General features: G+C 45.9%; 1 protein-coding gene across 1 annotated transcript in view; it reads right to left on the bottom strand.

The window, feature by feature from the left end:
- LOC122394286 (protein madd-4-like) overlaps positions 1 to 14,421 on the bottom strand; it is an 89,162-nt gene that overhangs the window by 1,025 nt on the left and 73,716 nt on the right. The window contains exons 17-25 of the mRNA XM_043391043.1: positions 13,074 to 13,201; positions 12,315 to 12,470; positions 11,871 to 11,980; positions 11,358 to 11,450; positions 10,372 to 10,476; positions 2,495 to 2,828; positions 1,859 to 2,128; positions 1,224 to 1,520; positions 304 to 360 (exon numbers count right to left, since the gene is read on the bottom strand). Of these exons, the coding sequence (XP_043246978.1) occupies positions 304 to 360; positions 1,224 to 1,520; positions 1,859 to 2,128; positions 2,495 to 2,828; positions 10,372 to 10,476; positions 11,358 to 11,450; positions 11,871 to 11,980; positions 12,315 to 12,470; positions 13,074 to 13,201 (1,550 nt within the window). The remainder of the gene's footprint in view (positions 1 to 303; positions 361 to 1,223; positions 1,521 to 1,858; positions 2,129 to 2,494; positions 2,829 to 10,371; positions 10,477 to 11,357; positions 11,451 to 11,870; positions 11,981 to 12,314; positions 12,471 to 13,073; positions 13,202 to 14,421) is intronic.

Below are 14,421 nucleotides of genomic sequence, written 5' to 3'. Positions count from 1 at the left end.
AAAGCGGCTCAACTGCTTTTAGATGCGCAGTGAGAAGTGATGCCATTGCGAAATGGTCAGCTGCCGAACTACATACAAGACGAAGTTGTAAGAATGAATCACGTAGCTACTAGTCTTCACATCAAGCCAATGCGCCCAACCATAGCGAATGATTCAGTTTTGCTCCTAATTTCATAAGATCTCAGTGCTCACTCATAAGATGAGCAAAACATTGAAAGACATCTCACGCCGGGCATTCCGAAATGCCCACGGCTGCCGTACCACTCACTCTTTTCGGCAAAATATCCAAATAAAATCACGTACCATCATCGCGTTCATCATGCGCTATGCTGCCAGAAGGGTCCCCGGGAGACTCCTGCACTGGAAAAACAACACGGCAAACATTCAGCGGGTGGCAGGCGGCGGCGGCGGCAGCGGGCGGGACGATAGGAGGCGTGCGGAGTAGCTCAGGGTACACCCACACGCGCCAGACACGTAGCCAGAATTACTCTACTAGCGCGACGAGGAAAAACTCGAGTAGGGAGTCGTGGTATTTTTTTGCAATTTCGTTACTCAAATGCGTCTTCACATTGGAAATAAACATTGTAATGCAATTATGGTTGAAAAGTATCGTGTTGTCTTCGCTGTCAACTGATACTGTTTAGCACAATGAGGTCACAATGGTGGCAGGTGCAAGGCTTCCAGTTCCATGAGGTCAAAGTTTTGGTGTTCGGGGGCGGGGGCTATCCTGGCTACGTCCCTAGCACTCACATGAATGAGTGGCTACAGATGACGCCGAGGGTTAGAGGCGAGAGCGTCAGGAGGGCAGAGAGAGCGCCGAGGCGACGGGAGGGCGAGGCAGAGTGAGCTACTGTGAGACAGAGGTGAGCGTGCCCCGTGAGAGGGTGAGACAACCGGTGCAGGGTGACATGCCACGCTAGCTAACAAGTAACAACACACGAATTACGGTGCTTGTTGAGTGTTCGCCCTGAGGATAAAACGGACTGCACGCCCGGTCCAAACGCTGGATAAAGACAAGACAAATGCAGACAACCCTGACAGAAAATTCGGCACAATACGTGGCACACCAACGGACAACCCAGTTCACCACAGCCCAACACACGACCAGTGCTGTGCAGTGGGCAAAACTACACACACACCGATCCCACACAAGCAAGCGAATCACACACAAATTTACCCACCAACCCAATCGCCTCCCTCCCCGCACCATCCCCCATACTCACCCGGGGGGCACGTAGGGCCGACACAGGGCTTGTAGACCAGCGGCCGGGGCTGGTCGCGGCACGTGTTCCCCGCCGGTTTGTTGGTGCCGGACCAGACACAGCGCAGGATGCGGGTCTGGTAGCCAGCCGATCCGCAGCGGGCCGAACACTCGGACCACGGCTCGACGCGCCACACGCCGCGACACCGGTCGTTGTAGCACTCCTGGCGGCCGTCGGGCCGCTGGCGACGGTCGCACAGTCGCGGGTGGACCGTCGTGCCGTTCGGGAGCCGGCAGCTGATCTTCCGTCTCTGCATCGCTGTGAACGAGACAAAAGGAGGGGAGGAATGAGTCCGTGTTTGGTGAAACAGTTGATAGTATCGGAAGATGCAAGATCAAGTGACGATTCACTAGTGAGCTACGTATCCGAAAAGTACATAATAAGCAATACAGGTAAGACACTGTCGTAGAAGGTTCGAAACAAACATAATCTTTGTGTCTGGGCAGGTCAGGGATTGAACAATATGCTGGACGCATACTCCACTTCAATATGCTACCTATAAGAGCTCAATTTCTGCCCCAATCCTTCCCCCGTCCCAGTGTCCCCCGGACAAGCCTCTCACCACTCCAGAGTCCCCCTCTCCTCCCCTCTCTCACCATAGTTCCACTGGACGCAGCGCGAGCGGCGGCACGACCTCCACTCGCCGACATGCCAGCTGGGACAGGGCATCTGGCCGCACGGCCGCACCGAGCGCGGGCTGGGCAGACCTTTGTCCTCACACAGGGCAGCTGACACGGTACGAGTCGTGTTGTTCAGCTTGACCAGGCACTGGGTGGCCCGCAGCTCGTAGCCGCTACCGCCGCAGGTGCGAGAGCACGGAGACCAGTCGGTGATGAGCCACTCGAAACGCACCTCGGACGGGTCGCCTGCCGGAGGGAGCGTGGGGAGTCAATTTGAGACCTCAAAGACCTCAAAGACCTCAGTGAGGTTGAGGGGAGGTCAGGTGAACTGGCGTGGCAAAGTGCCTCCTGCTTAGAGGTGGGGTTTGATGTGATAAAATGTGGTGCAGAGGTGCAATCTTTCGATTCGAGTTAGGAAGCAAATAAACTTAAGGTACTAGGCATGCATCCCATAAATGAAATGAATAGACCTGAATATAACATCGTTTTATAGATATACAAGGTCAAGTGCACCACCCTTTCATTAAAACCGCTCCTTTTCATCGATCGACGACCGTCTTGCATTCAGGCATCATAACAGGTTATCTATCAGCAGCCAGAGCGCACTCTCACCTTTACCGAGGACCTCGATCACCCCCTCGTCCAGGCCGTGCGAGGAATCCGTCGCCTCCCCGGCGCCACCCGTGCCCTCCGGTCCCTCCGCCATGGGCGCCGGGGCGGCGACCACAGTGCCATCTGTACTGTCTCCCTCCCGCACGGTGGCAGCACCGTCGCCTTCGGTGTCGGCGGGGGCGTCAGAGACGGTGTCGAAAGCGGCGGATGAGGCGGCAGCAGCGGTGGTGGTGGTGGTGCTTTGCGTGGTGCCAGGAGTGGTGCTCGTGGTGGTGGTCGATTTTCTGCTCCAGCGCGAGCGCTGTCGGCTCCTGCCGCTACCCAGCACCAGACCCTGAAACAGCCCAGTGCGAAAGTTAGTTGGCACAGCAGACAGAGGTCGAATTATGACGCTAAGTGGTAGCTGCCGAGAGTTGTCACGATGTCACTGACGTATAGCAGTTTTGGGAGACAGTCAGAGATGCAGCTATCAGTCAGCCAGGTCCCGGTGAATGAATACGAGACAAGTACACAATGAGTACACACAGTTCCTTCACTTCGTTCCTGGCCTTGGTCGAGTTCGGAGGTGTTAGCTACGGCGGCGTTTACTGCGCGTTTTGTGCTTGGGTGCTTTTGGTGTTTTTTTTTTGTGCCTTTTTGAGTAGTTACTAGTAGTTTTTCACTTAATTTATAATATTTTGTTGGTCGTTTTTGATTCAGTTCGTTTTCCTTTTCTAGTTAACTGATTTTCTGGGTTCATAGAGGGAGATGGGACCTGAGGAGATAAAGGCTCTAGTGGCTGCGGCCGTTGGTAAGGAGCTGGAAGGTGTTAAAAAGCAAATCACTGAACTTAAAGCTGAGACTGAGCAACTCAAAAAAGAAAATCTTCATCTTCGTAAGGCAGTCAAAATTTTAGAGGACTCTGTGGACGAGGTGGAACAGTATTCTAGGAAGTCGTGTCTGATCCTGAGTGGGGATGCCATCCCTGAACCGAAAAAGGATGAAACAACTGAGGAGACTAGAGCCATGGCACTGGGTGTGATGAAAGAGAAACTTAAAGTAGATGTCAAAGGTGGAGTTGTGGCATGCCATCGCCTGAAGAACAAAAAAAGAGTAATTGTAAAGTTTCAGGACATGGACGACAGGGAGAAGGTGTACCAAGCAAAATTCAACCAGACTGAGGGCGCTAGTGTAGTCATCCATGAAAACCTAACTGATAGGCGTGCCAGGCAGGTCAAAGTACTGTCCGACATGAAGCGAGACAATGATCACGTAGTGAACTATCACACTAAAAATGGGATCATCCTGGCTAGGGACTCGAGGGATAAGCGGTATGCCAGGATCCAGCCATCCTACAGCCGTGATGAGATCATCCAAGCCATGCGTGAGGCTCCGGCTCTCTCCTTCACTGGAGGCAGACGTGATGCTTCCCATGGCAGATTCCTGGTGTCCCAAACCCTTGAGAGCATCCCTGCTGGCCTGGTCCTGAACAAAGCGGAGGATATCGAGAGCCTGACTGTGCACAAGGGCAACAAAAAGGACAAGCGCGTGACTAGAAACACCAGCAACAACAGCTAAGGACTAGGTACTAAAGAAAGAAAATCAGGTGAGACACCTAGAAATAGCTTGTATTTCAGATGTCAGACATCAAGTAAAAGGATCATTCTGCTATCATTTCCTTAAATTAATTACCTATGAATATCTTGCATATTTACTCAGAAGTAGTTTATTTCCACTCTAACACACTGTAAAATAATGATTGGACTGGGCTGTGTCCTGGGCCCTTGCTCTTGAAAGTAAGCTGGTTTTGCACTACTTGTGCTAAGCAAAGGTCTGCCTACGAGACATTTTTAATGTCAACTGAATTGGCTTTGAGTACAGTTTAACACTACATACAAATTACATATGTAATACATGCACAAATATATACATGTCTATCAATAATTGACATATTGCATAATTTACTGCATAACAGTACAATAGCACATAATAAATGCTGATGTATTGGTTTAGGCTCATCCCACTGTGTTCATATGTCTAGTTGATTCATGCTAATGAAACTCTCTTTCATTTGTAGAATATTGTAGTGTGTCACATGAGGCAACCTAACCTACAACATGCCCAATAGTGTGAGCAGTTGTCTTGTGGTGATGTGATTATTGCCTACTGGCAGCCTCTCACCTGGAGACAGGTGGTTTTATGTATGAATGCTGGCACCTTGCCTGGTAACAGGCTGTTTTATTGTGTGAATGAGCGTGAAAACGCCCAGTTCCAGCACGCCGCTGGCTGACTTTTAGTAATGAATGGCATGGTGACATGCTAGGCCCATGGGTCTTTTTATTGTATGCTTGAGTGCCTTGTGTGACTGATGTGAGGTTAATCTCAAAGCAACATACTTTTGTTCTACACTCATTGGGTATCGTTATGGTTGCATAACTTCAAATGTGGTCAAAATGGTTGCAGATGCACATTCACATTGTGTTCCTTCTGTGCATTTCATGTGTAGCACTCAATATGTACAACATACAATGATATACTAGATATTCATGTGGATTCATGGGTGGATGCCTGATTGATATATCTGTCATTTATACCTTCCATACATTATGCATGAACACATGCCTCACTTGCCTCACATGCCTCACATAACACCTACAAACATATAACATACTCACAACTTGTCTGTTATCCTTCCTTATTCAATATTTTCCATCTTTTCTTGGGGCTGGGGCCTGGGACGCAGTCCAGTCAGTCCACTTGCGACATCTACTGTCAGCAACAGAAACCATTTTCATATAGATGTCGCTGTGTGCGCTGGAGTATCACACGCTTCAGTAATTGCGTTATATATCGGACCAGGCTCTCGATTCATACCACTCTTGATCATTAATCTTTCATACCTCTCCTTACATACCACCTACCTTTCATACCTCTCCTACCTAACTAAAATAACTTGCCTACCAAATCAACTTGCCTAACCAAATTAAATTGTTTAAGCTTGCCCTGGCCTTGGCCTGGCCCTGCGATCGTTGTGTGGCGGGCGCCGGGGTGCTGTTTGCCGCTGTAGGGCGTCGGGGTCGGATAGCAGGCTCTCTGCGCCTGCCACCGCGATCTGGTCTTTAAAACGTCTTTAATAAACTATTAAATCTCCTTCTCTGAACCCAGTCTTGTACTGGTTTACTCTTACAGTTACTTAACCCCTTAACTTTACTTTCGCTTCCTACTCCAACAGATCATTTGTATGACAAACGCTTTTGAAGAAAAACTATTTGATCCCTTCCCGTCAACCCCTGGTGATGTGTATGATCTGCCGCATCATACGTTTGACAAAGTTAGAAATAATTGCACCTTTCATATGCCAGGTGAAACTCGTCACATCATCACAAATGATTCAACTAAATTCAACATTCTTCATCTTAATGCACGCTCTATTGTCAACAAACTTGATGATATCTGCTGCCTGTTAAAAGAAACCGAAATTTTCTGGCACATAATCTCTATATCAGAAACTTGGGTTTCAAAATCGATTCAAAATAATTACAATATACCCGGCTATCATGCCATATTTTGTGAAAGACTCGATGGCATTGGGGGTGGCTCAGCAATATACATAGATAATCGTCTGCAACCTGAAACTTTACAATGCCCCAGCTTTACCACTGCAGAAGTAGCATGTGCTAATATCAAATTTAATAATGCGTCAAATATAATAATATGTCAAATATATCGATCTCCGAATTCAGACAAGAATAAATTCAACAGTGAGCTAGAGCAATGCCTTATCTGGCTCTGCAAATTGAATAGGATCACCTTTATCACTGGAGACTTTAACTTTGACCTCTTTGCTATTGAAACATGTGCACAATCTCAGGTATTCTTCACTACTCAGTTGTCTCATGGCTTTTTTCCTACTATATCTAAAACGACCAGGTTGACGGACTCATCCTCAACATTGATAGACAACATATTTTGCAATGACCTGTCAAGGGTGGCACACTCTGGTATCATTATGAGTGATATCTCTGACCATTTCCCCATTTACACATCATTTAATCTTAATCCCCGCACTGTTGACTACAATAAAGAGAATATAGCTAAGACACAAATCTTTGACTTTAAAAAGATAAATGAGTTCAATGAATTTCTTCGTATTAAACTTCAAAATTTTGAAAGCGAATCGTGCCCCGAGATCATGGCTAATATTCTTATCAATGCTTACAATGAAGGCATTGCACGGTTCTCCTACAGTAAAAATACGTCCAGAAAGCATGCTCCGAGAATGCCATGGGTATCTCCCGCCATATTGCAGTCAATCTCGCACAAGCATCAACTATTTAAAGAGAAACTGCGAAGGCCTTCACGGGAGAACGTAACTAAGTATAATGAATACAAAAACATCCTTATAAATGTAATAAGGTCTGCAAAAAAGAGGTATTATTCACGCGAATTCGACAGGCACTCGAACAGCTCAAAAGATACATGGAAAACAATACAACATCTAATAAACACGAAACAAAATACGGATGACATACCCACAAGTCTGAACGATACTAATGGTGACACTATTTCAGGTGATGAGGATATAGCTGACCACTTCAACGTTTTCTTTACAGAAATTGGCGAAAATTTACGAAAGCACATTCCGCCCTCTTCAAGAGATCCTCTTCAGCTAATACCTAACTCGGAAAATGAAATGCATTTAGACCCTACAAATGAGCATGAACTAGAAACAATAATCGAGAATTTAAAAAACGTGGGTGCGGGGATTGATAACATCAATTCCAAAATATTCAAACAATCATATAAAACGATAGTCAAGCATCTTCTGCATTTTTACAATAAATGCTTGGACACTGGAACGTTTCCCTCTGCCTTGAAAATAGCTGTTATAAAGCCTATCTTCAAGGGAGGTAATAATCGCCTGGCAAATAATTATAGACCAATTAGTATATTGCCGTTTATGTCGAAAGTGCTTGAAAAAATTATATACAGTAGACTAATGGACTTCATTATTGAAAATGACATTATTCACGAACATCAATTTGGATTTCAAAAGAATAAAACAACCTATATGCCCATTCTGCTTCTTCAGGAGATTATTACGAAGGCCTTTGAGGAGGGAGAATTTGCATTGGGCGTGTTTCTGGATATACGTAAGGCATTTGATACTGTTAATATTGATATACTCTTAGCGAAACTACATAGATATGGTGTAAGACAAAAAGCACTTCAGATCATGACGTCCTATTTATCTGATAGAACACAATATGTCAAAATTAGAAATAATTACTCAACGCGTAAATCGGTCACCATGGGAGTCCCACAGGGATCAATTCTCGGACCTTTGCTCTTTCTAATATATATAAATGATCTACCTCAAATTAGCCAAAATATGATTTGTTTATCCTATGCTGATGACACAGCAATCATTTTCAAAAATAAAAGTACTTTGGATCTCCAACAAATGCTAGATGTCACCTTGCCACTCATTAGTGATTGGTTTCACGCTAACTTTCTCTCCTTAAATTTATCAAAAACATGCACACAACATTATAGTACACGCTCTGTTAACTTTAAGCTGGAGGTAAAACTATGTAACCAGTCAATCGAGGAAAGTGAGCATATTAAATACCTGGGGGTGTTTATTGATAAGTCGCTTAAATTTTCGAAACACATTGATTATACATCAAAAATAATAAGTCGAAACATCGGAATCATTGCAAGAGTGCGATATTTCTTGAACAAAAATACTACACTTCTTCTTTACAACAGTTTGATACTTCCATACTTGAACTATTGCTGCATTATCTGGGGGAATAATTATGATTCCCAATTACATAAACTACTCATCCTACAGAAACGAGCGATAAGGCTAATTGAACATGTCTACCCCCCTCAGAGCTCTGAACCCATCTTCAAACAATATAATTTACTGAAAGTAAATGATCTTGCAAAGTCACAGATGCTCTTAGTTATGCATAAATATATAACACATCAATTACCAAACATATTTAATGACATATACAAAATGCACGCAGGTGCAACTCATCATACACGACAAATACAACATTTGATTCAACCTTTCTCCAACCGTAATTATAGATTATTCACTTCTGCTCTTCTAGGACCTAAACTGTGGAATGAAGTAATGCCCCCACAATTCGGTTCCGTAAATGATGTTCCCCTTTCAAAAGCTGTAATAAAGAAGCTGATTAAAAAACACTTTTTAGATAAATATAGGAGCTGAACAGTCTCATATGAACTGTTCTGCATCTTATGATGCGATCTGCACTGCCCTTGACAGTCATTGCACAAATATTGGAAATATTTGCATACTTGAAATGAAGTATGTAACTTAATTCTTCTTCTTTCTTTCCTTTTGCTAGATCGAGTCCAGTAGCCCATTTCCTGTCGCCCTCTGGAGACCCGTCTAGCAACAAGCTCTGCTTAGCTGGACGGGCTCGAGAGGCGGCAAAATAACCTTGCATGAATCTGACCACGACCAGCCTGCTTGCTCCCCCTGCCCCTGTAATAATGTATGACTGACTAACTAACCATGGTATGAATGCATGCTATAAAAAAAAATCGTAGTACTAGTCGAAGCTATTTTTAGCTTTGATTACTTTCAGCCTCTTGTATGCATGATTTATAACACTGTTTGTTTGTGTGCACGGGGTTTTTTGCTTCCATTTTTGTTCTCTTCCTTTCTTAGCAGGGAGTGTCACGACTTGAATACTTTTGTTTCATTGGTGTTAACGTATGGTTCTGTGGTCGTGCGGGACCGTGGGTGGACACTCCTGGTCGTCTGTTCACGGGCGGCGGACTATTTCGTAGTGTAGAAAAAAAAAGTGTTTCTTAGTCTGCTTTCGGGCCTAGCACTCACTTCATATACGCGTCAAACGTTTTTGTTCGATTGAGTAGTTTCTGAGGTGATACGGATGAGATAACACATAGGTTCGATCGTAAAACGAGCAAGAAATCACCCACTTAACACGCAAAATAAAAGTTGCACAATGCACAACACAATGAAGTCGACTTCGGAATCCTTAAATCCATGCAACACCGATATAAAATGTGAACAAGTATAAAAGTAAATGAAAATATTGCATAATGCACATGCCTGAGCCTCTATCAAATGCTGGGATAGAATATATTTATATGAAACAACAGACGCATGAATGCCACCATTCCGTTTTTAGTACACCGACACCGTATAAAGGGAAGAAGAATAAGCAATATATCCAGATAGCAGATGAGCGTGATACGAACGTGATATCTAATGGATGAAAATACGTCGCTCCTTGACGGTATGCTTTGCTTCCTATTACTTCATTGGGAAAAATTTGAATTCTACGAAAATTGCACCTTTCTGAATGCCCGTCTTGTAATCATACAGCCGAGGCGCTGACTGGAGGCGGGGTCGGCAAACTATTTGGGACTACAGCAATCGTGCGTGACCGGGGTGCTGAACAAGCCTCCTTTATCGTCTTCTAGTGCTTTCCTCTGCCACTGGAGAGTGGAAGCTGACGTATCCTTGTCGCAAACGAGAGTGGGTGCTGGTTGTGAGAAGGGCAGGGTGCCGCATTGGGCAGGGCAGGGCAGGGCAGGGCAAGGCAGGGCAAGGCAGGGTAGGGTAGACAATCATGCTGGAAACCAGATCCGGTGACGATGACGCTCCAGACAAAGCAAATCCTCTGCTAGCCAGCTCCAGTGAAGCCAACTCACTCCAGCTCACAGGGAAGGGTGGGGAAAGCTGGAACACACAAACTACCTCCATCAAATCATTTCAGTCCGGTTCAGCAGCCAGGCCGGGCGGGTGCGATCAGACCATTCGGGTGCGCGCGCGCCAGGCCAGGCCAGGGTACACAGACAGAGGGCTCGCCGGGCAGCCGACCCACCTGAAGACCCGAGACCAGCCGCTGAAAGTGCGGCTCGACCCGGCCGGCCGACGACCGGACCTGACCCGCCTTGAGCTCAAGGTCGCGGACGGCCGTCCCTTCACGCTGCACGGGGTATGGGGGATGGATGATGAGAGGTCCGAACAACCAGAGGCACCGAACACTGCTGTTTGGTTCAATGTGGCTGAGGTCGCATGACAATTTTAGTAATTGAAATAAAACACGGCATCAGGACCAGAATTCAGTTCAGCTCAGTGAAACTAAAGGCGCGATCAAAGGTCATGGGAAAATAATGAACGTCACATCTAACGTAACTGTCATTGACGACTCAGTGAAACAACTGTCAATGAGCACAACATATTTGAATAATTCTAATTTTAAATGAACGGAGAAATAATTTCAGTCAAAATACGCGAATGAATTGTCCTGAGATAGCGATTAGAGCGTTCATGGAGGCGAGAAGGAACCAACTTAAAATCATGCTCCACTGTTCAGCAGTCCCATAAACCGAGTCTGAGGCATGAAATAAGGGCGAGAAGAAGATATCTTACTGCGTATCATGCAGTCTCTACTAATACTCGAACTCATACGACTGATAAATACATCGTACTCGTTTTCAGGAGCCACTGTTCCGACTGTACACTTGCGTGATGCATCTTAGCTCAGCATTATGCCCTCACAATAACAGCCGCACCCGTGCCGCTCATATTAACCAAACGCAGCTGAAGTTACGACGGCACTGAAAGCGGCATGTCTGCAGCAGCTGTATCCAATAACAAAATGACAGCAGCAGCGGCGATCAAAGACAGCGCAGACTATGCAGTAAGTTGACTTTACTGGTCCTCCGCCATTCATTCAGCTATGCCTCTGAAATCGCCAGGCAGCGAAGCGCCGCCGCTAGCCATTCTCCGCGGCTCATGACCTTTTCGCCGACACCCCTAGCGGGCCCCATGCGACCCGGGTCGATTTAGTGACGTCACGCCTACCTTGGGCTGGTCGCTGTCGGACGCCTGCTGGTCTGAGACAAACTTGACGCGCACGTCGTTCATAGAGTCGGGTGATTCGCCGCTCGGGGGTACCTGATGGAGAGAAGTGACGTCACAACATAGAACAAGATAGACTGCTGGGACTAACAATGAGACCACGACAAAATTATCATTGAAATGAAATAATTATTTTATTTGAAATGCACATGTCGATTTCAATAAATGACATCTCATGATACCGGATATTACAAATAGAGACAAAATATCCCTGCAATGCATCGTATCGGTAGAGCTCGAGAAGGTATGTACGCATACTCGATGGTAGTGGCCTAATGGCTCAAACCCCTACACCTGTCGAGCAGCTCATTCCCGCCGGCACCGTCCTACAGTGCGTCGCTCCCTGAGGCACCCACCTGTCCGGAGTGGCGCTGTCCTCCGTCCGACACCCGTTCACCCACGACAGCTGTTCACCTATCCACCAGATAACCCGTTCCCCCCTGCCGAGGTACTCACCGGTCCGGAGTGGCGCTGTCCCCCCTCGGACACCTGCTCAATGGTGTTGGACAGCTCCATCTCCGTTCTCCGATGAGGCGGGTACTGCGGCGCCGCCGCCGCTGCCTCGGCTGTAAACAGACGAAGCCGTGAGGTCAGTGGCGATACGTTGTCACCAGGCTCAATTGCAACTTAAAACGATTAGGCTTCTTTGATAGAAATATGTCCCCATTATTTTTGCTGATGTTTATAGCATTCCTCACACTTAAATATAACTGCAGTTAATCTGTACGAGATAAAACTCGTACAAAGGCTCATATTTTCTAATTACAACATGCATCACAATTCTAAGCTCATTTGCCTTTTAAAATCAACTTGGATTGTCAGCAGCGCCCACAAGCAAAACGAATTCGACGAGTCAATCCTCCCCCTGGACTCACTTCGCAACGAACTACGACTACTCACCGAGTTTCTGTTCGAGTTTGCGCTGTTTCTTCCGCCGCCGCTCCTCTCGGAGTTTTTTCTTCTTCTGTCTCCTGAGTCGCCTCTCTTTGACCCACTGTGGCTCGTCGAAAGGACTCGGTCGAATCGACAGGTTCAAAGAGGCGGTCACCCCTCCCGCTGATCGAAGAAGGGGATGGGGAGGGGTGGGTCAATGGAAGGCTGGAACAGCCCCGTGCATAGGTGCATACATGCCTTATATAATTACGGTATATTAGGTCGTCTAATTGTACGGCCAATTTACGGCCAATTTAAAATGTGTGTGACAAATGGGTGGTGATGTGTCAAACAAGGCATTGATAAGAATACGGCCATTTAGGCAATTACCGGCAGGTATGTGTCGAGCTCGTCGTATGCAGGATTAATGACACCGCAAACTGGCATGCTACGAGCCACGAAACATGCTGGAGTAGTGCTAATGATGACCCTGAAGACGGCTCTACTGGCAAACGGACTGGTCCTTCCTCAGTCTAAGACGGAGGTTTAAGTTGTAATGGTATACATATACGCATACGTATACGACATACGTATACGTAATAAGCAAAACAAAGCAAATGGGCAATATCCATATAAACATTGATGCTATTTGGATTGATGACAAACTTCAGCATCAAGATCAACACATTGATATCAATTGTCCATTGCATGATATAAAACAAGTTTTGAAGCAAAGGAAGGTTCGAACACATTTGACCTCGTCATTAACTGATGTTAGGAGCTCACCGATGCAGGTGTACCGTCCAGCGTCATGATACTCGACGTGTCGAACTCTGACCTGACCGTTCGCCTTGAGGCGGTATTTACGGCCTCCCGTCATACGGTCACCGTCTTTGGTCCACACGATCTTTGACCTGGAGAGGAGGCGGCAGGCCACAAAAGGTCACTCAAGCGGAAATCAAATATACTGTTATACGGCTGCAAGGTATAGTGTTCGGTGGATCAATTAGGGTAGATGCTGGTATAATCATTCCGTACGACACATGGCAATGTTCAGGCATTCCGTATAATATAACGCGATGAACGTCTGTAACGCACCGTTCTGGTTAGAGGTAAAGGGCAAATGTTGCTACAACAATACCGGCAGCAGCACAAAGAATATTACAGACGAAGCCGGGCTGTAGCTATGGAGCTGCTACGCGGCTACATTCACCCTATCAAAGCCTTCAAAAACGGATTCAGCGCCGTCCGCCGTATAGTCCGCACCACGACGACGACGACGATGACAATAAGTACATAGGGGCAGTCAGCCGAGCTATACGATATTAAATCCTTTTTGTCGGTGCGTAGCGCATTGACTACTTTGCCAAGTAGAACGTCTGGCATTCCTAGAGAAGTACGGCTGCATTGCCCAGATCAAAGGGTTAAATGCAGCATGTGCGTGGCATGTCGATTAACAAAAGCTTCTATATTAAAATACAATAGCTGCGACCTGCTGCGATCTTACAGAGAGCTAAAAAATCGTATCCGCTATCGTTTATCTACGTCATTGGTACGCACATTATTTATGGTTGGTCCAGGTTTTGCAATTGCTTCTGATGTTTTATTGCCATGATTTTTTGCCCCATTAATTGAAGGTGTTCCGCCGCTGCTGCTTTAGTACTAGTTGATGCCAATGGTTTTCATTCCGTTCCATTAAAAATGCAATACAAATTAACCCGCGCCCCGCTGGGGGGGGGGCAGAATCTGCCCCCCTCCCGTTTTTCGCCAATAACTTCTAAACGCGTTACACCAGCGACGTCAAACTTTCAGTACCTTATCATACATCAATTTGACACATTCCCTGAGAATTTGAGCGAAATCCGTCGGAAAATTTTTGAGAAATTGACGTTTTAGTGACGTCATGTTCGCCATTTTCGCCTCAAAAACGGCAAAATTTCAAACGCCGCTAACATCTTCATTTGTAAAGGAATCAAGACGTAACAAAAAAGGTTATACGTGATTCTACTTTGTCTATCAAATGGCTACCTCGGTTTTTTGAAAATTTTGGATTTTGGCCCAAATTTTTAAAAAAAACTGACTTTTTTTGGGAAAATAATTATTAAATCCAAAATCTTGAGTGTATCGAAAAAAA

Source organism: Amphibalanus amphitrite, unplaced genomic scaffold (genome assembly GCF_019059575.1).
Source record: "Amphibalanus amphitrite isolate SeventyFive unplaced genomic scaffold, NRLGWU_Aamphi_draft 000583F_arrow, whole genome shotgun sequence".
Taxonomy (NCBI): Eukaryota; Metazoa; Arthropoda; class Thecostraca; order Balanomorpha; family Balanidae; genus Amphibalanus; species Amphibalanus amphitrite.
The sequence above is the reverse complement of the archived record's forward strand: the minus strand, read 5'-3'. Positions and strand labels throughout refer to the sequence as shown.